This window comes from Oncorhynchus nerka, linkage group LG24, assembly GCF_034236695.1.
Source record: "Oncorhynchus nerka isolate Pitt River linkage group LG24, Oner_Uvic_2.0, whole genome shotgun sequence".
NCBI lineage: Eukaryota > Metazoa > Chordata > Actinopteri > Salmoniformes > Salmonidae > Oncorhynchus > Oncorhynchus nerka.
Window position 1 is genome coordinate 31,361,172 of NC_088419.1, and position 21,637 is coordinate 31,382,808.

The following is a 21,637-nucleotide window of genomic DNA, read 5'->3' on the forward strand; positions in this document are numbered from 1 at the left end:
GACTATGCATAGATAATAAAAAGAGTAGCAACAGTGTAAACATGGGGGTGGGTGGGGTCAATGCAAATTAGTCCAGGTAGCCATTTGGTTAGCAGTTCAAGAGTCTTATGGCTTGAAGTTGTTAAGAAGTCTTTTGGACCTAGACTTGGCACTCCGGTACCACTTGCTGTGTAGTAGCAGAGAGAACAGTCTATGAATAGGGTGGCTGGCGTCTTTGGCAATTTTTAGAGCCTTCCTCTGACACTGCCTGCTATTGAGGTCCTGAATGGCAGGAAGCTTGGCCCAGTTATGTACTGTTCCGTACGCACTACCCTCGATAGTGCTTTGCGATTGGTGGCAGCAGTTGCCATATCAGGCGGTGATGCAACCAGTCAGGATGCTCTCGATGGTGCAGCAGCAGAACTTTTTGAGGATCTGAGGACCCTGTCAAATCTTGGAGGGGACTGGAGGGAGTAGGTGTTGTCGTGCCCTCTTCAAGACGGTCTTGGTGTGTTTGGATGACAGTTTGTTGGTGATGTGGACACCAAGAAACTTGAAGCACTCAACCAGCTCCACAGCCTCGATGAGAATTTTCTTGTAGCCCACATCTCCTTTGTCTTGATCACGTTGAGATGGTTATCCTGGCACCACTGCCAGGTCTCTGACCTCCCTATGGGCTGTCTCATCTGCAAACTTAATGCTGTGCTTGGCCATGCAGTCATGGGTGAACAGGGAATATAGGACTGAGCACACACCCCTGAGGGGCCCCGTGTTGAGGATCAGCGTGGCAGATGTGTTGTTGCCTACCCTTACCACCTGGGGGCAGCTCGCCAGGAAGTCCAGGATCCAGATGCAGAGGGAGGTGTTTAGTCCCAGGGTGCTTAGATAAGTGATGAGCTTTGAGGGCACTATGGTGTTGAACGCTGAGCTGTAGTCAATGAATAGCATTCTCAAGCACCTACACCTGCTAGGTGTTGAGCAATTTTATAAATCCTAAACTACTTTGAAACATTGTCAGCTTTACCTATAGTAAATGTGCCTATGTAGCCTACCTAAAAGGAAATAAGCAAACCTTGGAAAAGTAAGCAAGAGGATATGGGGGGGGGGGAAAGGCTGGAATCGTATTATGTTTATTATTTCATTTTAAACATAATACAATAAATATCCTCAGTGATACTCACCTATAATATGACAGTTTTGGATTCACAGGAAATAACACTTTGGGAACATTCACAGTGAGAACAACACTCAACATCTATTACACAGAAAGAAACAAAGCCACACCTATAAGGATTTGTGAATAGTAGGATGCAGAAAGGGGAATGTCATATTTAAGCAGTATTGTCTGTATTACAGTATTTTCTGTATATCATGCAGTAGGTCTAGTCAGCTCATGGTAACTTACGTGAGACAGAAACAAAACACTCCATTTATCAACATTGGTCTGGAAAACAGTGGTATAAGATCTCAACAGAACACGTTAAGAAAAAAAAACTAAAATGGTATATGCCTTTCTTTCCCGAAATTTCAGTACTCATCGGTCCTTCCCTTATGTAGTGGCAGAAAATGACAATCGTGACAGGTTTATACACAAACAAATGATTGATGTTAATGCCACAGACCAGACCAAACAACTTGGGAGTTATTGAATAGTCTTACTTCCCTTGGCTCATGTGTTCTAATGAACAGTTGAGTAGACTAAACTCACTCTACTTACAGAAACACACCTTAAAACAAAGAGAAGGTACAGTTGGGCAAAGATGTGACAGACTAATACTGCCTTGAGATTCTTCAATCTATTTAGTGCTTGGATGTATCAACCTTGTGGCCGATCACAGGACTTACCTAAAAACAACAGAAAACAAACAACATTCACCAAAAAAATACAATTGTTAACAAAATGATACTATTTCAAAAATCATACATTCTTTGTACAAATAAATCATAAGAAAAATTATAAAATGTGACGAGAAACAAACAAAACAGATACAAAAGTTAAATAAAACGACATTTGGTCATTGCAAAACCCCCTTTATGTTCCCTTCTTAGTTGACAGTTGTTTTGGAAAGAGACATGGAATGCTCTGAAATGCAATGCAACATTCTCATTAAGTCTATTTAGGGAGACATGAAAACAAGAATCTTCAGTCATGGTAAGCCTCTTCTTTGTAAACAATTACTCCTATATTTAAAGTGGTTTTGGGGCATATGTGTTTTGGAAGAGAAATGAGTCACAAAATGCCTACCTAAAACATCTAACCCTTCACCTTTCCCTTTTCACATGTTTTTTCCCCTGACATGTTATGGACTTGTCAACAAGAATATTCTGATTTTCTGCGTTTGTAGAGAATTGATGGTTGTGTTTACTCACCTGTAACCAGATACCTTGTTCCTTTTTGATGTGCATTGCACCCACTAGCCACATCCCTAATACAACAATCTCACATCTCATTGCCTATGTTTTGATATTGTGTTTGAAATTAACTCATGACTGATTCCGTTAGCTAGGACAATTGCCTCTTTAATCCTCCAGGAACATGTCGCTCTTCTCCAAGTGGGTAGAAGTTTTGAGTTCTGTAGGCAGGCTGCATGCTGGGATAGCTGTGGGTGGCATGGGAGGTATAAGGCAGCCAATAGAGTAATAGGGAAATACACCAGCCACAGCTTCTCACACCTCTGCCACCCCTAGGACAAACCACGTCAAATCAGCTGTCATAAACCATGTCAAATGATCAGCTTCCCATTCTGGTAGAGTATGGGGTGGGTGTTGAAGCCAGATCCTGGTCTCCCCCCTGGAGGGTTTTGGAGGAGACTGGATGAGGTGGAGGGAGGCTACTCGAAGGCCCAGACCTCCACACTGTGGATGATGAAGTCCTTCTGGGTAGAGAGGGGCTGGTTGTGGAAAGTGGCACAGCTGGAGGTGGTGCCATGATACAGGTCAGCATCCAGCCACAGCCCTATCTGACCTCTAGATGGAGGGAAGGAGAAAGAGAGACAGGAAAAAGTCAGACAAACTCCTAACTACAAGTTGACTTCAACAGAAAGAGAGAGCAGGTCACACAAAGATAGTCTCACATTGCTCAACCACATACAGTACCTTTAGAACATATTCACACCCCTATACTTTTTCCAGCTGTTGTTGTTACAGCCAGAATATTTAAAAAAAGATTCAATTGAGATTGTGTCACTGCCCCTACACACACACACACAATACCCCATACTTTCAAAGTGGAGTTATGTTTTTGAAATTTGACAAATGAATTAAATGGAAAGCTGAAATGTCTTGAGTCAACCCCATTATTATGGCAAGCATAAATAAGTTCAGGAGTAAAAATGTGCTTAACAAGTCACATAAGTTGCATGGACTCCCTCTGTGTTTAACATGGTTTTTGAAGGACTACCTCATCTCTGTAGCCATATACAGTTAATTGTAAGGTCCCTCAGTAGAACATGAATTTCACAGATTCAACCACAAGGTCTAGGGAGGTTTTTCAACGCCTCGCAATGAAGGGCACCCATTATTAGATAAGGAAAAAACGAAATAAATAAAGCAGACATTGAATATCCGTTTGAGCATGGTAAAGTTATTAATTACAATTTGGATAGTGTATCAATACACCAAGTCACTTCAAGGATACAAACGTCCTTCCTAACTCAGTTTCTGTAGAGGAAGGAAACCACTCAGCGATTTCTCCATGAGGACAATGGTGACTTTAAAACAGTAACAGGGTTTAATGGCTGTGATAAGAGAAAACTGAGGATGGATCAACAACATTGTACTTACTCCACAAAGCTAACCTACATGACAGAGTGAAAAGAAGGAAGCATGTACAGAATAAAAAAAGATTCCAAAAGGTGCATCCTGTTTGCAATAAGACACTAAAGTAAAACTGCAAAAAATGTGGCAAAGAAATTCACTTTATGTCCTGAATGCAAGGTCTTGTGATATGTTTGGGGCAAATCCAACACAGAGTACCACAATTCATATTTTCAGGAATGGTGGTGGCTACATCATGTTATGGGTATGTGTGTCATCGGCAAGGACCGGGGAGTTTTTTAGTATAAAAGAAACAGAATAGGGCTACGCCCAGGAAAAACCTAGAGGAAAACGTGGTTCAATCTGCTTTCCAACAGACATGGAGACAAATTCACCTTTCCGCAGGACAATAAACTAAAACCAAGGCCAAATAAAGACCGGAGTTGCTTACCAATGTTCCTGAGTGGCCCAGTTAGTTTTGACTTAAACTCTATGGAAAGACTTCAAATTGCTGACTAGGAATGATCAACAACCAACTTGACACATCTTGAAATTTTTTTTGGAAAGAATGTGCAAATATTGTACAATCCAGGTGTGCAAAGCTCCTAGAGACTTACCCAAAAAGACTCTCAGCTGTAATCACTGCCAAGCGTGATTCTAACGTATTGACTCAGGGGTGTAAATACTTATGTAGATTTTATATTTCACTTTCAATACATTTGCTAACATGTCTAAAAACATGATTTCACTTTGTCACTATGGAGTATTATGTGTAGATGGGTGAGAAGAAAATTATGTTAGATCCATTTTGAATACAGGCTGTAACACAAAATGTGTAATAAGTCAAAAGGTATGAATACTTTCTGAAGGGACTGTATATTCAAATACACTCACCCTCCTCCTCCCATCTGAAGAGAATCTGTGTTGCCTTTCACAAAGTAGGAGTTCTCCCCAGTCCAGCGGTAAACCTGAGAAAAGGAAAAGCAACCCACATCAAGTCAGGCAGCAAAGCAATGACAGAGGTCATATGAATTCTAAAACATACACTAACGTTCAAAAGTTTGGGGGTCTCTTAAAAATGTCCTAGTTTTTGAAATAACATTTTTTCGTCCATTAAAATAACATCAAATTGATCAGAAGTACAGTGTAGACATTGTTAATGTTGTAAATGACTATTGTATCTGGAAACGACTGATTTCTAATGGAACATCTACATAGGCGTACAGAGGCCCATTATCAGCAACCATCTCTTGCATTTCAAAGGCACCTTGTGTTAGATAATCCAAGTTTATCATTTTAAAAGGCTAATTGATCATTAGAAAACCCTTTTGCAATTATGTTAGCACAGCTGAAAACGGTTGTCCTCATTAAAGAAGCAATAAAACTGGCCTTCTTCAGACTAGTTGAGTATCTGGAGCATCAGCATTTGTGGGTTCGATTATAGGCTCAAAATGTCCAGAAACAAATAACTTTCTTCTGAAACTAGTCAGTCTATTCTTGTTCTGAGAAATAATGGCTATTGTATGCGAGAAATTGCCAAGAAACTGAAGATCTCATACAACGCTGTGTACTACTCCCTTCACAGAACAGCGCAAACGGTCTCTAACCAGAATAAAAAGAGGAGTGGGAGGCCCCGATGCACAACTGAGCAAGAGGACAAGTACATTAGAGTGTCTAGTTTGAGAAACAGACACCTCACAAGTCATCAACAGGCAGCTTCATTAAATAGTACCCGCAAAACACCAGTCTCAACGTCAACAGTGAAGAGGCGACTCCGGGACGCTGGCCTTCTAGGCAGAGTTGCAAAGAAAAAGCCATATCTCAGACTGGCCAATGAAAATAAAAAATTAAAGATGGGCAAAAGAACACAGACACTGGACAGAGGAAGATTGGAAAAAAGTGTTATGGACAGACAAATCTAAGTTTGAGGTGTTCGGATCACATTCGCGAGACAGAAAAAAATGAAAAGATGCTGGAGGAGTGCTTGACACCATCTGTCAAGCATGGTGTAGGCAATGTGATGGTCTGGGCCTGCTTTGGCGGTGGTAAAGTGGGAGACTTGTACAGGGTAAAGGGATCTTGAAGGAGGAAGGCTATCGCTCCATTTTGCAACGCCATGCCATACACTACACGGCCCTTAATTGGAGCCAATTTCCTCCTACAAAATGAAAATGACAAAGCACAGCGCCAAACTATGCAATAACTATTTATGGAAGAAGCAGTCAGCTGGTATCCTGTCTATAATGGAGTGGCCAGCACAGTCACCGGATCTCAACCCTATTGAGCTGTTGTGGGAGCAGCTTGACCATATAGTACGTAAGAAGTGCCCATCAAGCCAATCCAACTTGTGGGAGGTGCTTCAGGAAGCATGGGGTGAAATCTCTTCAGATTAAGTCAACAAATTGACAACTAGAATGCCAAAGGTCTGCAAGGCTGTAATTGATGCAAATGGAGGATTCTTTGAAGAAAGCAAAGTTTGAAGGACACAATTACTTAAATTAAAAATCATTATTTATAACCTTGTCACTGTCTTGACTATATTTCCAATTCCTTTTGCAACTAATTTCATGTATGTTTTCATGGAAAACAAGGACATTTCTAAGTGACCCCAAACTTTTGAACGGTAGTGTAGGTATGCAGATACAACAGAGTATAAGTGAGATTATGTCTGACCTTGATTTCAGGGCAGAAACTGAAGAGGAAGGTCTCTCCCGTGCCATAGCAGTGCTCACTTACTCTGAAGGGATGGGTGGAGTATCCCCCAAACAACTGGGGGGGAGAGATAAAGAGCGCGAATAAAACTCAAGATCCCAATACAAATTGAGCACCATGTTCAGTGTGTGAGTACCTGGTTGTCCATGTCTTTGATGACCAGTAGCACAGGGCTGTCCACCTCTAATAGGCTCCTGTACAGGGTCTTTAGGCTGGTCCCGTGTTCCACCGTACTGTAAGCCAGTCGCCATGGATACCCCTGCACCCGCGCTGGCAGCCGACAAGCAAGCTGTGGGGAGACAGAGACACGTGATTGTGTGAATGTGTATTTCGGAGTTTGTGTGCAGGTTGTGTAGGTGAAGTCACACTGGGTATGTTTTCTTGATTGAAAGTGTTTTGTGTGTCATGGCATTTGTGTGTTTACCTTCTCTATGTGTGTGTCCTGTAGCAGAGCACTGGGGTCACTGAGCATGGGCAGTAGATCCCCAAAAGGCTCCTCCCCATCATAGCTGCCAAAACTCTGCCTGCGCTTCGCTTCGTTGATGGTGATGATCTACGAACACAACCATGTATGGTCAGACACCTCAACAGTACAGTCAAAACATACTAAACTCAATGCATGGTCAAAACATTGAACACAGCTTGGGCCAAAGACAAAAAAAACGCATAGTCCAAAGTCACAAAACACTTGAACACAATGCGAACATACAACACCACACAGATCAAGGTCATGCCATGTGAACACACCTCCCAGCTGCGAGAAGACTTGGGGTCACTGAAGAAGTTATCGATCATGTTGAGCTCGTCCTTCTCCACGACCACGAAGCCCTGCTCCCTGGCCTCCTTACCGTACACATCAGGAGACCACTGGACAAAGAATGCATAGAGGTGGTCCACCCTGAAACACACCAAATTTATGTTTCAGAACATTCAACATTTATAGCATTGTGAATACACCCCAGTTCTCAAAGAGGTTCCGACTGTGACCGTTGTCATTGTTGACCTCTCACCTCTCCTGGGGCACAGCAAACCAGTACTCTGGCTGTTTTCCTCGCGTGTGGGCGGGGCTGGATGTCCGGCCAATGATGAAGGACTTTCTCATGGGCTTGCCCACCTTGAAGCAAAGGAACATGGGCGGGGTCTTACTCTTCTCTGTGGAGAGCAGCATGTCTGCAGAGAGAGAGAGGGAAGTGCAATATTGAAATAATGCTATACAAGAAACCACACAAACCGCTTGTGAACACTCACTTTGGATGGGCGCCTGCATCCTCTCCAGCAGCCAAGACTTCACCTCCGCCTTGTTGCTCCTCTTTCGCTTCTCTTCCTCACTCAGCCACTCCTCTGCAGGGCTGGGTTCCTGAGAACTACATTTCCCTGAAGCCGCAGCGGTCTCACTCAAGCTCAGCTTCCTATTTTGGTCCATTGCTGATTCTGATTGGTCGCTAACACCGTTCACCAGTTGCCCTGAAGAGTTCCCGTCTTTAGCTTGGCGTGTGGCTAGGCTAGCAGGCTTCAACAGTTCACCGTTATTCTCAGTCTCTGAAAGGACAGGCAGTGATTGGGTCGTTTCCTCGATGGAGCGGTTCTGGACCAGTCCTTCATCGTCCTCCTCTCCTCTCTGCGAGGTCAGTGGGACTGGGTCAGAGAGGGACTGGGACTCCACCCGTTTAGGGGAACTAGATCCTGGGAGCTCTCCCCGCTGGTCCTGGCTGGTAGCACTGGCAGGTGGCCTGGATCCACTCATTGGTTCCTCAGTGCTCCCGTTCAAGGGAAGCTCCAGCTCTGTGAAACCCTCGTCTGATGGAGACTGGTCTGCTGGCTCACACTCTGCCCTCTCTATGACTGGGATATAAGAAACCATGAGGTATTACAAAAATTACCACATGGATCTAAATAATGCTAAATAAATTATTCCGCATAAGCCATTTGGTTTAGATTTCTCTTAAACTACACATACAATGATTCACTATGATGTATATTGATTTTCTATGATTCATCCTGATCCAATACAAGTCATTGTGCGTCATCTCTCAGTCATACCCGTGTCTGACAGGGCAGAGTCGATGTCGTCCAGGACAATGGGTCGTTTGGGATCCAGCGCCTCGTAGCGGCTGAAGGGGTTGAGGTCGCGCTCTGAGGGCAGCTCCTCCCACTCTCCGGGCCTATACAGAGGACACAGATCCTGGGGTAGGTCTCTGTGCGGGCCAGGAGTCAGGGGGCACCACACGCACATCACAACGGAGGATGGAAAAATTTTAACAAATCATATATGAACAAAATGAAAATGCAACTCAAAAACAGAACACAAATAAAATAATTTAAAAAAGGCTAAATAATAATACTAATTAAACAACAATGAACCAGTACAAAATGAAACAGATAAACAAAAAAAAAATGAATGGAGTGTCATGTCTGCCCCTACAATTTGGTACAGGAAACCCAACAGAATGAGCTCGGCCAATCAGTTAACATTTTCACCTCCGAAGGAGAAGAACGAACACGGGAGAGTGCAGAAAGACAGAATGCGACACTTGACAAATAAGCAAGGAAAGCAAGGATAAGATCAGGAAAGGGGGAAAAAGGGTTTAAATAGGGAGTGAAAGATGAATTGACAGTGCGAAAGAGTCTCAGGATGCCTGGGTGGGTCCTTACGACGGCAGTGCGTCCTTCAGCTTCATGCGGGAGATGTCGTTGTAGAGGGCCACAGACACCACCTCCTCCATTGGGCAGATCAGGCCGTACTCCTCACAGCCGTGCTCAATCACCAGGGGGTCCGACTTGTGAGGGTCAAACATGATGTTGTTGGGCGTCACGATCATCACCCCTCCCACCACACCCTGGGAGACAATAAAAGACACAGGTTTTAATCTCTGTTGCTGTGGTGGTTGTTTTAATTTCAAAATGGCCTCCGGCGTGGCCACTCACCATTCCGTCAGTGAAGTACTTGCAGCTCATCTTGATGAACTTGACAATGGCGGGGTTCTCATCCTCAGACAGGGAAGACCGCTCACGTCGTAGCGGTCTTACTGATCTGCCACTGAAGTCTCCATCCTGTAACATTGCCAGGCAGCAGGGACGAGCACAGAACTAGGATCAAATTGATTATTTTAGTCTGGGTTGTTCTTATCAAGGATAACTGACTTACCTGTGACACCTTCTCTGCTAGATCTTTGATGGAGGTGGGGTCAGAGGAACCCACAGACTGAGAGTCGGCTTCCAATTGGCCCACGTCAGGAACAAATAGCTTCTGCAAGGGTGACAGACAGGCTTGTTTGCCAATCAGAAAGCTAAGATTGACAGCAGGAAGTGGTGTGTTAAGTGCTGAAAGCTCACCTGTCCTGGATAGACACTGCGGGAAAAGAGGCGGTTGAGCTGCACCAATTTGTTGGGGGTGATGTTGAACTTCAGAGCAATGCTGTTTAGAGATTCTTGGGGTCCCACCTGCAACAAAGTTACATCCTTGGTAAATGTTTATTACCAAAAGTATCAATCTAGCCAAGCCAAAATGCAGCACGAAATACTAAATTAGAAAGCAGAAATCTTGACTCCCTGAATAGGATGCAACCCTTTTGCTTTATTATTGAATTACAAAAAAATGTAGGCTTATCGTCCACATTGCCTACCTAAGATAAGAGTCTGAGTCAAAACCCCATGAGGGAGTTGTAGTGTCAGAGGGTGGAGGTAGTGAGGCATTACGGAGGCAGCCTGTACTCACAGTATACTCCACTGTCCCGGGGGGCCTCCTCTTCTCTTTCTTGGCCTGGCTGCTCATGTTGTTGCGGTCATCTGAAAGACAGAAAAATAGGTTAGTGACACAGTATAGAGATGAATAAAAATAAAATCGCTCCGTTCATTCAGAAACAAAATGCATGTATACACCAACAAACTAGCGCACACTGCTTTAAATAGAATTATATTAAAAGCATAACCCTAGCTCGCGAACACACACGGCTAGCTAGTATCCTAGTGAACTCTGTACGCTACAGTCATAGTCAGCACTTCTTATTGCCAGAACCAGTTCATTAGAACACCCTCCCACTACTTCCGCTTTCCTCTACTCCAGCTCCTCTATAGAAACTGGAGGAATGACTCAGCATTGTACAGCAGGCTGTGAGGAGTCCAACTGTGGGTCACTGTACATCCACACAGAATTGACCTCTGGTAAGAGCGGTCACTTACTCATTACGGTCTTTGTACCAACTAGTGACTGGTAGCTTTATCAGAACGAGAATGTCATAATATAGATTTTTTAAAGTTGCTAAGTTAATGCAGTGTAGTCCTACATAGACTCCTTAGTGCATAACTAGGATGACTACCTTTTCGGATTTAAAAACTTGTTTGTATGGTCATTATGCAACATCCTCGGAATTAAAAAGGCTGCAGACTAGCAATGTATAGTGAGTGTATGGAGTAAGAAAGTAGCTTGCTCAATGTGTCAACTAAATGGCTCTGTCTCGCCAGAGTGAGCCATGAGCAAGCCAGAGAGGAGACTCATTGCTAGGCAACTCACAGACACAGGCTGCAGCAGTGGAGCAGAGGGAGAGACAGAGGAGCAGCACTCAGCAGCTTAGCTAGCAGTAGGAAACAAAAAAGCTTCTCAGAATTTCACTACTGGTTTTCATATCAACTTTCTTCGTTGTCCAGAAGACAAAAAGGGACAATCCTAGTCATTAACCACCAGTCCTAGTTGTTGCATATTTAGATTTTCCTCTCAGATTATAACGAAGATCAGGGTTTTCTGTATAGAAAAGTTAAATTATTATAATTAGGGGCTGCCCATGTCCAAACAGTGAATAGAAAATAATTGTAGGGGTGAACATAAGACTAAAACCAGATATAATGTAGAAAATATAATGGACCTTTAAATAATATGATTTTTGAGACCCAACAATCAACATAAAAGCTTGACAGTCAGGTACATCTAAAATGTAAAAAACGATGCATTTTGGAGTATTTTTTATCATGGCATGGGGATCCCATTGATTGTGCTATAATGTTTGAATCACTCAGATTGCATGAGCCATGGCAAAATGTGTAGAATTACAGGAAATTAGCTTTAAAAACAGCTACATTTTGTCACTGTGGCCAACAGGAGGGCCTCTAAAATGTCTAATCAGCGACAGCACCAGTGGCCACGCCCCCCAAACCATGACTGGATGTCCTTTGGGTGGTGGATCCAGAGAAAAACTACAGAAACGTCAATCTGTCACACAAAACGACTCACATCATGTGTCTTTGAGAACAGTGTATTCCCGCAAATACATTTTTGCAAATGTTGTTTACTTCAAATCAAATGTTATTTGTCACTTCGTAAACAACAGGTGTGGTTCATTGGACAAGCATGGGAAATGGTGTTTAAACCCTCTGTGTGTTGGGGTGCATGCAGCTTTAAGATACCGCACTGATGGAGAAGAGACAGGAAGCCGGGCTACTTTGCCAGGTAAGTGAACGGTTCTTCTGTGTATAGCCTCTTTTAGGTCTATGCCAAAGTATTTATAGTGTTGCGTTTTTCGAGAGCCTGTGAAGTGGGTTTTAGCGTTACCAGCATGTGGCAACAGTTTTGCTTCCCTGTGTGCATAGCGATTTGAGGGAGAACGGGATGTTTTGTAGCACCACTAACTGACGTCCCACTATGCCGTTGTTTGTTACGGTGCATTGAGTGACTGTCCACTTTTACTCTGACTGACATTGTGTTCACTGAGTAGTGCTCTGTAGCCATCTGGCCCTCACTGCACTGGGTACACCTGATACTGGCACTGATGCAATGGAGTCATGCGTCAATGCTCACGCACAGTAGAGTAGCCGACTGGATTTCTATCCCTGTAAGTAGCTGAAGCATGAGACATCCAGCAGTGATGATGTGTGCTTGAGATCCTGGCTCTCTACTCCTGGGATAAGGAGGTTGCTGCTGTTTTTGGACGAGTTGTTTATGTTTTGCTGCGCTTGAGTGAGTACGCAGTCTGACAATTTTTTGTGATGTACCATCCGCACTTCCTTCTGTAGGGCATTGTGGTCAGATCCCAAGTGGTTGCCCATACCAAGCGTTGATGCAGCTAGTCAACATGCTCTCAATGGTGCAGATGTAGAACTTTGAGGATCTGAGGGCCCATGCTGAATCGTTTAAGTCTCCTGAGGAAGAGGCATCGTGCCCTCTTCACAACGGTGTTAGTGTGTTTGGACCACGATAGATCCTTAGTGATGTGGACACAGAGGAACTTGAAGATCTTGCACCTTCCCATTTTGCCCTCAGAACAGCCTCAATTCGTTGGGGCATGGACTCTACAAGGTGTTAAAAGCATTCCACAGGGATGCTGGCCCATGTTGACTCCAATGCATCCCACAATTGTGTCAAGTTGACTGGATGTCCTTTGGGTGGTGGACTATTCTTGATATACACGGGAAACTGTTCAATGTGGAAAAACCCAGCAGCGTTGCAGTTCTTGACACAAACTGGTGCGCATGGCACCTACTATTAAACAGCAAAAAAAAGAAACGTCCCTTTTTCAGGGCCCTGTTACACCAGGAACGCACAATCCCTCCATCAGTGCTGAGACTGTCCGCAATAGGCTGAGAGAGGCTGGACTGAGGGCTTGTAGGCCTGTTGTAAGGCAGGTCCTCACCAGACATCACTGGCAACAATGTCACCTATGGACACAAACCCACTGTCGCTGGACCAGACAGGACTGGCAAAAAGTGCTCTTCACTGACGAGTCGCGGTTTTTTCTCACCAGGGGTGGTCGGATCCGCGTTTATCGTCGAAGGAATGAGCGTTACACCGGGCCTGAACTCTGGAGCGGGATCGATTTGGAGGTGGAGGGTCTGTCATGGTCTGGGGCGGTCTGTCATTGCATCATCTGACTGAGCTGTTCGTCATTGCAGGCAATCTCAACACTGTGCGTTACAGGAAAGACATCCTCCTCCCTCATGTGGTACCCTTCCTGCAGGCTCACCCTGACATGACCCTCCAGCATGACAATGCCACCAGCCATACTGCTCGTTCTGTGCGTGATTTCCTGCAAGACAGGAATGTCAGTGTTCTGCCATGGCCAGCGAAGAGCCCGGATCTCAATCCCATTCAGCACGCCTGGGACCTGTTGGATCAGAGGGTGAGGGCTAGGGCCATTCCCCCCAGAAATGTCCGGGAACTTGCAGGTGCCTTGGTGGAAGAGTGGGGTAACAACTCACAGCAAGAATGGCAAATCTGGTGCAGTCCATGAGGAGGAGATGCACTGCAGTACTTAATGCAGCTGGTGGCCACACCAGATACTGACTTACTTTTGATTTTGACCCCCCCTATGTTCAGGGACACATTATTCCATTTCTGTTAGTCACATGTCTGTGGAACTTGCTCAGTTTGTGTCTCAGTTGTTGAATCTTATGTTCATACAAATATTTACATGTTAAGTTTGCTGAAAATAAACAGTTGACAGTGAGAGGACGTTTCTTTTTTTGCTGAGTTTATATCCCGTTCAAAAGGCACTTAAATATTTTGTCTTGCCAATTCACCCTCTGAATGGCACACATACACAATCGATGTCTCAATTGTCTTAAGGCTTAAAAATCATTATTTAACCTGTCTCCTCCCCTTCATTGACACTGATTGAAGTGGATTTAACAAGTGACATCAATAAGGGAACATAGCTTTTACCTGGATTCACCTGGTCAGTCTGTCATGGAAAGAGCTGGTGTCCTTAAAAGGAAAAATCCACCATTCCTTTTAATTTTTGAATTTTTTTGTGAACAAATGTTTAATTTTCCTTTTATAATAAGGTTGGTAGCAACATGGAAAATCGTTGTTGAAATCTGTTGCAGGTCAAGTCGACTACAAACTCCACAACGCTATGATCTCGTTATGGGCTGGCTTGCTAGCAAACGTAGTTAAACACAACAACCAAAGACAATACCAGCATGTAAAGTAGGTAGTTAGCTGTCCACAATCTCATCATGTTCAACCTGCAGATCGATGTGCCTCACAGAGTGGAGTCTGAATCCAATGAATGAAGAAACATAATTCTCCACCAAGCAGACTGTGGTCCAATCGTGTGAAGAGTCATGCACGGTCAAGTTAATCGTTACACGGACTTTGAGAAGGGATTGCGTATGTCTAGAAACGTGTCTATTTTCCTTGAAAGTAGAGAATGTCACGATTCCAAAGTTATACGATATTACAGATAGCAAGTTAATTATCTCACATCTCAGAAAATATTTGCAATGTTGTACTTATTGTTGATGAAATTTGTGTTAATGTTGTGTTTTTGAGCTAGAATGCACCACACGGCCCATTGGCGTAGCATGGGCAACGTTTCACATGGACTGCGTGGTGCATTCTGGGCAATTCTGGGACAAGACGTGAATGAGAGTTTATTGCACTCGCGGCACTGTTCCAACATCTAGTGGAAAGCTTTCCCAGAAGAGTGGAGGCTGTTATAGCAGCAAAAGGGAAACCAACTCCATATTAATGCCCATGATTCTGGAATGAGATGTTCGACAAGATGTCCACACTTTTAGTCATGTAGTGCACTTCTGACCCTTTGTTAATGTGCCCATAGAAAGGCTGTGTGTGTGAGGCGTGTTTTACCTAAACCTTCAGGTGGGTTTGGTATTATCCTCTCCTGGGGATCAGAAAAAGCAGGGAGGAATGGGCAGGAGATGACGGGCGTCTTTAAGGACGAATCCGACGGGTTCTGCTCAGCCATAGCCTTCTCTGATTGGCTCTGTTTGAGCTGTCTCCGTCTCTTCAACCTGAGGATATGGAGAGAGGGGTGGTCAATCTGTTTACTTCCAATCATGCTTATGAACATTAGATTTCACGACTAATGAATGTTTCCTGTTAGGTTGTGAAAAACTCAAAAACAGAAATCCAAAACGTAACTGTCTTTTGCTTGCCCACTTTCTCTTCTCCCCTTTCCTTTTTCCCGATTCATTATTGATAGGTCAGGCGGTGATGTCATGGCGTCTCCCACCCCCGCCTGCCTGGGTTCATTAACAGGGGAATCTGCAGCTAACTAAGCCGACATGGCAGCATGTAGCTCTAGTCAGATTGAAACGGATTGTAAACAAGATCCTGGCTGTCTGGGCCCAGTATAGAAAAAGCTGGAGAAAGAGTGGGGCAGGGAAAATCAAAATTCAAGGAAAACAGATGCTGTACAGGCAAAGGACATGTGAAAATGGAGAAGCAGACGACTAAAGAGAGCGCTTGACAGCGACAGAGTAATGGAGGAGCACTGGATCAATAGGTTTGGATACAAGACAGACAGATATAGTTCTGGCCTTCAAATAGCATCTCTTCCATTACAAACACAGCAGCAGACCATACACACATATGGTAAACATTTCTGGATTCCACCAACAAATTCCACACAGCACACTACTGGTTTCACACAGGGACATTAACAAGAGAGGAATGTAGAGATTTCCTTTGGCGCTTTACCTTTTTATCCCCCTCTTGCTTTCTCTCTAGCCTGGTAGCAGAGGAATAGCTACTCTGCCTGCGTACTCACTCAAGCGCAGCAAAACATAAACAACTCGTCCAAAAACAGCAGCAACCTCCTTATCCCAGGAGTAGAGAGCCAGGATCTCAAGCATACATCACTGCTGGATGTCTCATGCTTCAGCTACTTACAGGGATAGAAATCCAGTCGGCTACTCTACTGTGCGTGAGCATTGACGCATGACTCCATTGCATCAGTGCCAGTATCAGGTGTACCCAGTGCAGTGAGGGCCAGATGGCTACAGAGCACTACTCAGTGAACACAATGTCAGTCAGAGTAAAAGTGGACAGTCACTCAATGCACCGTAACAAACAACGGCATAGTGGGACGTCAGTTAGTGGTGCTACAAAACATCCCGTTCTCCCTCAAATCGCTATGCACACAGGGAAGCAAAACTGTTGCCACATGCTGGTAACGCTAAAACCCACTTCACAGGCTCTCGAAAAACGCAACACTATAAATACTTTGGCATAGACCTAAAAGAGGCTATACACAGAAGAACCGTTCACTTACCTGGCAAAGTAGCCCGGCTTCCGGTCCCTCTTCTCCATCAGTGCGGTATCCTAAAGCTGCATGCACCCCAACGCACACACACGCGCAGAGCCTGTGGGCACAACGTCCTAATGATCCCGCTCTTCTCCCTTTCCACAATCTTCCCACTTCCTTATCATGGGGGAGATAAAAATAATTATTGAAGGGAATTAGCTAAAATATCTACATCGTCTGCTGTATGCAGCAACGCAGAAGTGTACCAAACAGCAAGCCAAAAGATGCCAATCGAGCTGACTGAAGGTTAATGCCACAGCGTAGTCAGAGTGCTGAAAGCATATCGAATGAGCATTAGTCATGCTGTTCAGCTGATACAATCTACTGGTCAGAGGATGTTTTTGTCACCTGCACAGGGTGCAGATGTAGTTGCAGTCTACAGTGAAATACTTGCGCTCCGAGTGCCAACAGCGTAGGTGTGAATAAAGCAAAAAAATATATACATATTTACAACTGAGATATGATAATGTCCATTGGGGTGTGGGCAGGGTAGATGTCGGTTGGGGGACTATGACGACTACTACTGGTGGCTATTCAGCGGTCTTGAGGTACAAGCTATAGGCCAGTCTTAGTTTTCGCCATAATGCTCCTATATTGCCTGCGGCTGAGTGATGGAACCGGGGAGACCAGGCTGTGGCTCGGGTGGCTGAGCTACCTGATGATATTCTTAGCCTCTCTGCGACACCTGGTGTTGTAGGTGTCCTGGAGGGCATGCAGTGTGCACCCAATGGTGCGTTGGGCTGAGCATACCACCCTCTGTCGTGCCATGCGGTCAGCGGCGGTGGAGTTACAAAGCTGCGATGCAGCCCGACAGTATGCTTGATGATGCTCCCATAGAACACTGAGGGTCCTCGGGGACAGACCGAGTTTCTTCAGCCTCCTGAGGTTAAAGAGTTGCTATCGTGCCTTCTTCATTACGGGGTCTGTGTTGTTTGACTGTTTCAGCTCCTTGGATGTGTACACCAGAGTACTTTTAGACCGTGTCCACAATGATGAGGATGGGGCGTGCCCCATTGTTTTGCTGATGTTGATGGAGAGGTTGTTTACCTGGCACCACACTGTCAGAGTGCCTACTTTCTCCCTGTAGGCAATCAGGCCTACTACTGTCGTGTCTGCAGTGAACTTGATGATGGAGCTGTGTGAGTTCACTCAGTAGTGGGTATACAGTGAGTACAGGTGGGGACTGAGGACACACCCTTGTGGGGCCCCATGCTGAGGATCAGTGTGGAGGAGGTAATGTTGCCTACCTTCACCAGGTAGGCTCCCTGTCAGAAATTACATGACCCAGTAGCATAGGGAGGTAAGTCCCAGGGCTGTGAGCTTTGGGGTGAGCTTAGAGGGCACGATGGTATTGAAGGTCGAGCGGTAGTCGAACAGCATCCTCACATATGCATTCCTCTTGTCCAGGTGGGTGAGGGCAGTGTGCAGTGCAATGGCGATTGCGTAGTCTGTGGATCTTGTTGGGCAGTAGGTAAATTGGAGGGTCAAGTGTGTCGGGGAGGGAGGTGACCTACTCTGACTAGCCTGTTGAATAACTTCATTACATGAGAGCTACTGGTCGATAGTTATTCAGTTCAGTTACTTTCCCTTTCTTGGGCACAGGAATGATGGTGGACATCTTGAAGCAAGTGTGAATAACGGCCTGAGTTAGAGATTGAAAATGTCAGAAAACACAACAGCTAGTTGGTCTGCACATGTTCTGAGGCTAGGGATGTCGTCTGGGCCGGCAGCCTTGTGAGGGTTTACACGATTGAATGACTTACATACGCCCTCCATGGAGACCTTAAGCACGTAGCCTCGTGGTCCTCAGGGGCACTCCTCTGCAGCTCAGAGTCGTTTTGCACAAAGCATGAGAAAAACAAGTTTCGCTAGTTGGGTAGGGAGGCAAGCGTTGGTGTCCACAACCTGACTGGGTTTCTTTTTGTAATTCGTGATGTTTAGAAGCCACTGCCATATACACCTAGTATCCAAACCTCTAAATTTATCCTCCATTTGTACCTATACTGGAGTCTCCTCATCTTGATTTATCTGCATAGGTCATATTTGTACTGTTTAACCAAACAATTGTCCCCGGTCACCTTGCCGTATTTATTATCAGCATCTCTTTCCTTCAGTTTCTCATCAATCCACAGTTTAAGTTATGAAAGACACCATCGGTATCACATTATCTATGCATTTTTCCATGAATCATGTGACTGACTCAGTAGCAGCACATCCCTTGGCTTTCTAAAGAAAATGTCCCTAGTCATTCTGCTCACAATTTGATTTAGCTACCAACCTTCAGTCTTTTCCAGTTGCATGTTACTGCCATCGTGGTTGCAATGACATTGTCTCATGCCGTTATCATGTTTGCCATGTTATCTGCTAATTTGCAAAGCATATTGCATAGCTTATCAGTCTCAAATCCCAGTGTGTGTGAGTTTAATATTTGCCTTTTGATTAGTGGGTGGGTATGAATAGGTGCATAGTTCCCTGAACCACTGCAACAGCTCACAATGAAAAGCTTGGCAAACGGCTGTAGTAACCAATATTTTATTATACACATTGGTAGTAACTCTGAGCAACTGTATTAGATCTCAAGGTGATACTGACTACTCTCTTCAAGACAGGGCATCTCCGTTAGCTAGCTAGCTAGGTACTTTTTACAATACATAACGTTACATTTTGTATGACTGTAACTAACAAGTGCAGCAGAAATTAAACAGCCAACATTGAGCCTTTGATATTGGCAAACAAAATATATATAGTGTCAAATAACGTTAGTTAGCTAATCAGCAACATGAAAAAAACTATAACAATTAACGTTAGCTCAAATATTCCTTTCCGTTAACAGTTATCGTTCGCTAACTAATATACTGTTGACGTAGTAGCTAGCTAACTTCGAATTAGAACTAGCTCGGTTAATTTACTAGGTAGCTAGTTAGGATTGCTAGCTCATACATGCTAAAGCTAATTTTAACAGCGAACTAAGGTTAGCTAGTTAAGTTAACGTTACCCACCGTGATTCTAGCTACATCCTTTGCTTTGGCTGCTTCGCTTGTTTCTGGTGCAGCAATACCGAGATTTCCCGATAATTCTGTAACCTTATGCAACCGGAGTCTACTGACTGGATGGATGCTGCGTGAACTGTGGAGAGAGGGGACAAAGTCCACACACAACTGACAGCTGAGCTGATGCTGGCTCAGCACGTTAACGGTAACCTAGCTTCGTCAAAGATTACGTTGTCTGTGGCTGCGTAGGCACATTTATTAGCCAGTTCGTTTACGATCAGTGCTATCCTGGATCCTTGGGCCGTCCCTACCCTAACGTACATTTACCATACCCATTTCAGCTACATTTCAATTTAAATGGCGGTATGGACGTCCGAAGCCTCCCAGATAGCAATCAGTCGCGTGGTTATCCTTTGACAACCACATTATAAATGAACGTGAGATACGATTTCCAAATAGTGGACATGCACGCATAAAACGTTTACATATATCATCCAATGGTAGCTACGAGCAAACATGGATACATTTTCATACTTCGAACACAAATACAACCTGTCCAGTTTACTTTACCGCATGCCATGGCTTTCCCACCTTTTCCAGTTTACGAATGCACAGCGCCCTCTGGTGCTAGAACAATCACCTGAGGAACAAACGTAAATTAATCACAATCACATTAAACATAACAATCTTCAGAACTGACTTTGTCAAAGAAACAAAACAACAATGGCTTTACAACGATTTTGAACAAACATGACGTGAGACATGCCAAAATGTAGCCCAAACGGTCGCCAGATGGCCCTATTATCCCTTTTACGTAATTTGTAATAATAGTGCCATGCCATATGGCAGCTGGTTAGGCTAGACAAATTGGGGGTTTTCATAGAAAGCATCTGATTTATTTTAATGAAAACACACCACTATTGGATTTTTTTCCAACATGGTTTAGTTAGAGCTTAGATGCATGTAATCCAACCGTACAATGTTGTGTTTTATCCAAATTTACACACAATGTCCACGGTTGACGCCATCGCACTGCCTTATCCCATCTGGACAAGAGAAATACCTAGAGGAATATCATTGACTACAGCTCAGCATTCAACACCATAGTACCCTCCAAGCTCATCATTAAGCAAAGGAACCTGGGTCTGAACCCCGCCCTGTGAAACTGGGTCCTTTGACTTCCTGAAGGGCCGCCCCCAGGTGCTGAAGGTAGGCAACAACACGCCCACTAGGCTAATCCTCAACACAAGGGCTCCACAAGAGTGTGTGCTCAGCCTCCTCCTATACTCCCTGTTCACCCATGACTGCCTGGCCACACATGTCTCCAACTCAATCATCAAGTTTGCAAATGACACAACAGTGGTAGGCCTGATTACCAACAACAATGAGACATCCTACAGGGAGGAGTTGAGGACCCAGGTGGAGTGGTGCCAGGAAAATAACCTCTCTCTCAACGTCAACAAAACGCAGGAGTTGATAGTGGACTTCAGGAGACAGCAGAGGGAGCACGCCCCCATCCACATCGACAGGACAGCAGTGGAGAAGGTGAAAAGCGTCAAGTTCCTCTGTGTACTCATCACTGACAATCTGAAATGGTCCACCCACACAGACAGCGTGGTGAAAAAGGCACAACAGAGCCTCTTCAACCTCAGGAGGCTGAAGAAATTCAGCATTGCCCCAAAAACCATCACTAATATGTACAGATGCACCATTGAGAGTATCCTGTTGGGCTGTATCACTGCATTGTACGGCAACAGTATCGAACGCATCCGCAGGACTCTCCAGAGTGTGGTGTGGTCTGCTCAACACATCACCGGGGGCATACTGCCTGCACTCCAGGACATCTACACAACCTGGTATCACAGGAAGGCCAAGAAAATCATCAAGGACCTTAGCCACCCGAGCCACGGCCTGTTCACCCCGCTACAATCCAGAACACAAGGTCAGTACAGGTGCATCAAAGCTGAGACTGAGAAGCTGTTTTTCAGTCTCTATCTCAACTCCATCAGAATGTTAAATAGTCAGGACTAGCCGGTACCCTGCCCTGAAATTTAGTCACTGTCACTACCCGGCTACTCTACCATGCACCTTAGAGGCTGCTGCCCTATGTACATAGTAATGGAACACTGGTCACTTTAATAATGGAATATTAGTCACTTTAAT

The 21,637-nt window shown here is 44.6% G+C and overlaps 1 protein-coding gene across 5 annotated transcripts; it reads right to left on the reverse strand.

Annotated features, from left to right (window-relative positions):
* Positions 1–1,093: 1,093 nt before the first annotated feature.
* Positions 1,094–20,050, reverse strand: LOC115107853 (nuclear receptor coactivator 7-like). 5 transcript variants are annotated; one of them, XM_029631542.2, is made up of 17 exons: positions 19,484–20,050; positions 16,452–16,601; positions 15,026–15,189; positions 10,163–10,233; positions 9,781–9,888; positions 9,593–9,694; positions 9,373–9,498; positions 9,100–9,284; positions 8,488–8,609; positions 7,696–8,289; positions 7,458–7,617; positions 7,195–7,345; positions 6,872–7,000; positions 6,584–6,736; positions 6,409–6,504; positions 4,630–4,703; positions 1,094–2,946 (listed from the first exon to the last, which is right to left on the reverse strand). In XM_029631542.2, the coding sequence occupies exons 2-17, from the start codon at positions 16,487–16,489 to the stop codon at positions 2,811–2,813; spliced, it is 2,409 nt and encodes an 802-aa protein (XP_029487402.1). In that variant the 5' UTR covers positions 16,490–16,601; positions 19,484–20,050; the 3' UTR covers positions 1,094–2,810. The 5 variants fall into 5 exon arrangements, with proteins under 5 accessions (XP_029487402.1, XP_029487401.1, XP_029487400.1 ...); XM_029631541.2 differs by having other exon boundaries at positions 8,488–8,642; positions 16,452–16,542; positions 19,484–20,049; XM_029631540.2 differs by having other exon boundaries at positions 8,488–8,642; positions 16,452–16,597; positions 19,484–20,049.
* Between the last annotated feature and the right edge of the window lie 1,587 nt (positions 20,051–21,637).

Bases quoted from the DNA above. Each gene is read 5' to 3' on its own strand.
- LOC115107853 (XM_029631541.2), bottom strand. From the start codon at position 16,489: ATGGAGAAGAGGGACCGGAAGCCGGGCTACTTTGCCAG. The intron at 9,889-10,162 runs GTGAGTACAGGC...ACTTTGTTGCAG, and splicing joins CCGGGACAGTGGAGTATACT to GTGGGACCCCAAGAATCTCT. The intron at 7,001-7,194 runs GTGTGTTCACAT...TTGTGTTCGTAG, and splicing joins AGTCTTCTCGCAGCTGGGAG to ATCATCACCATCAACGAAGC.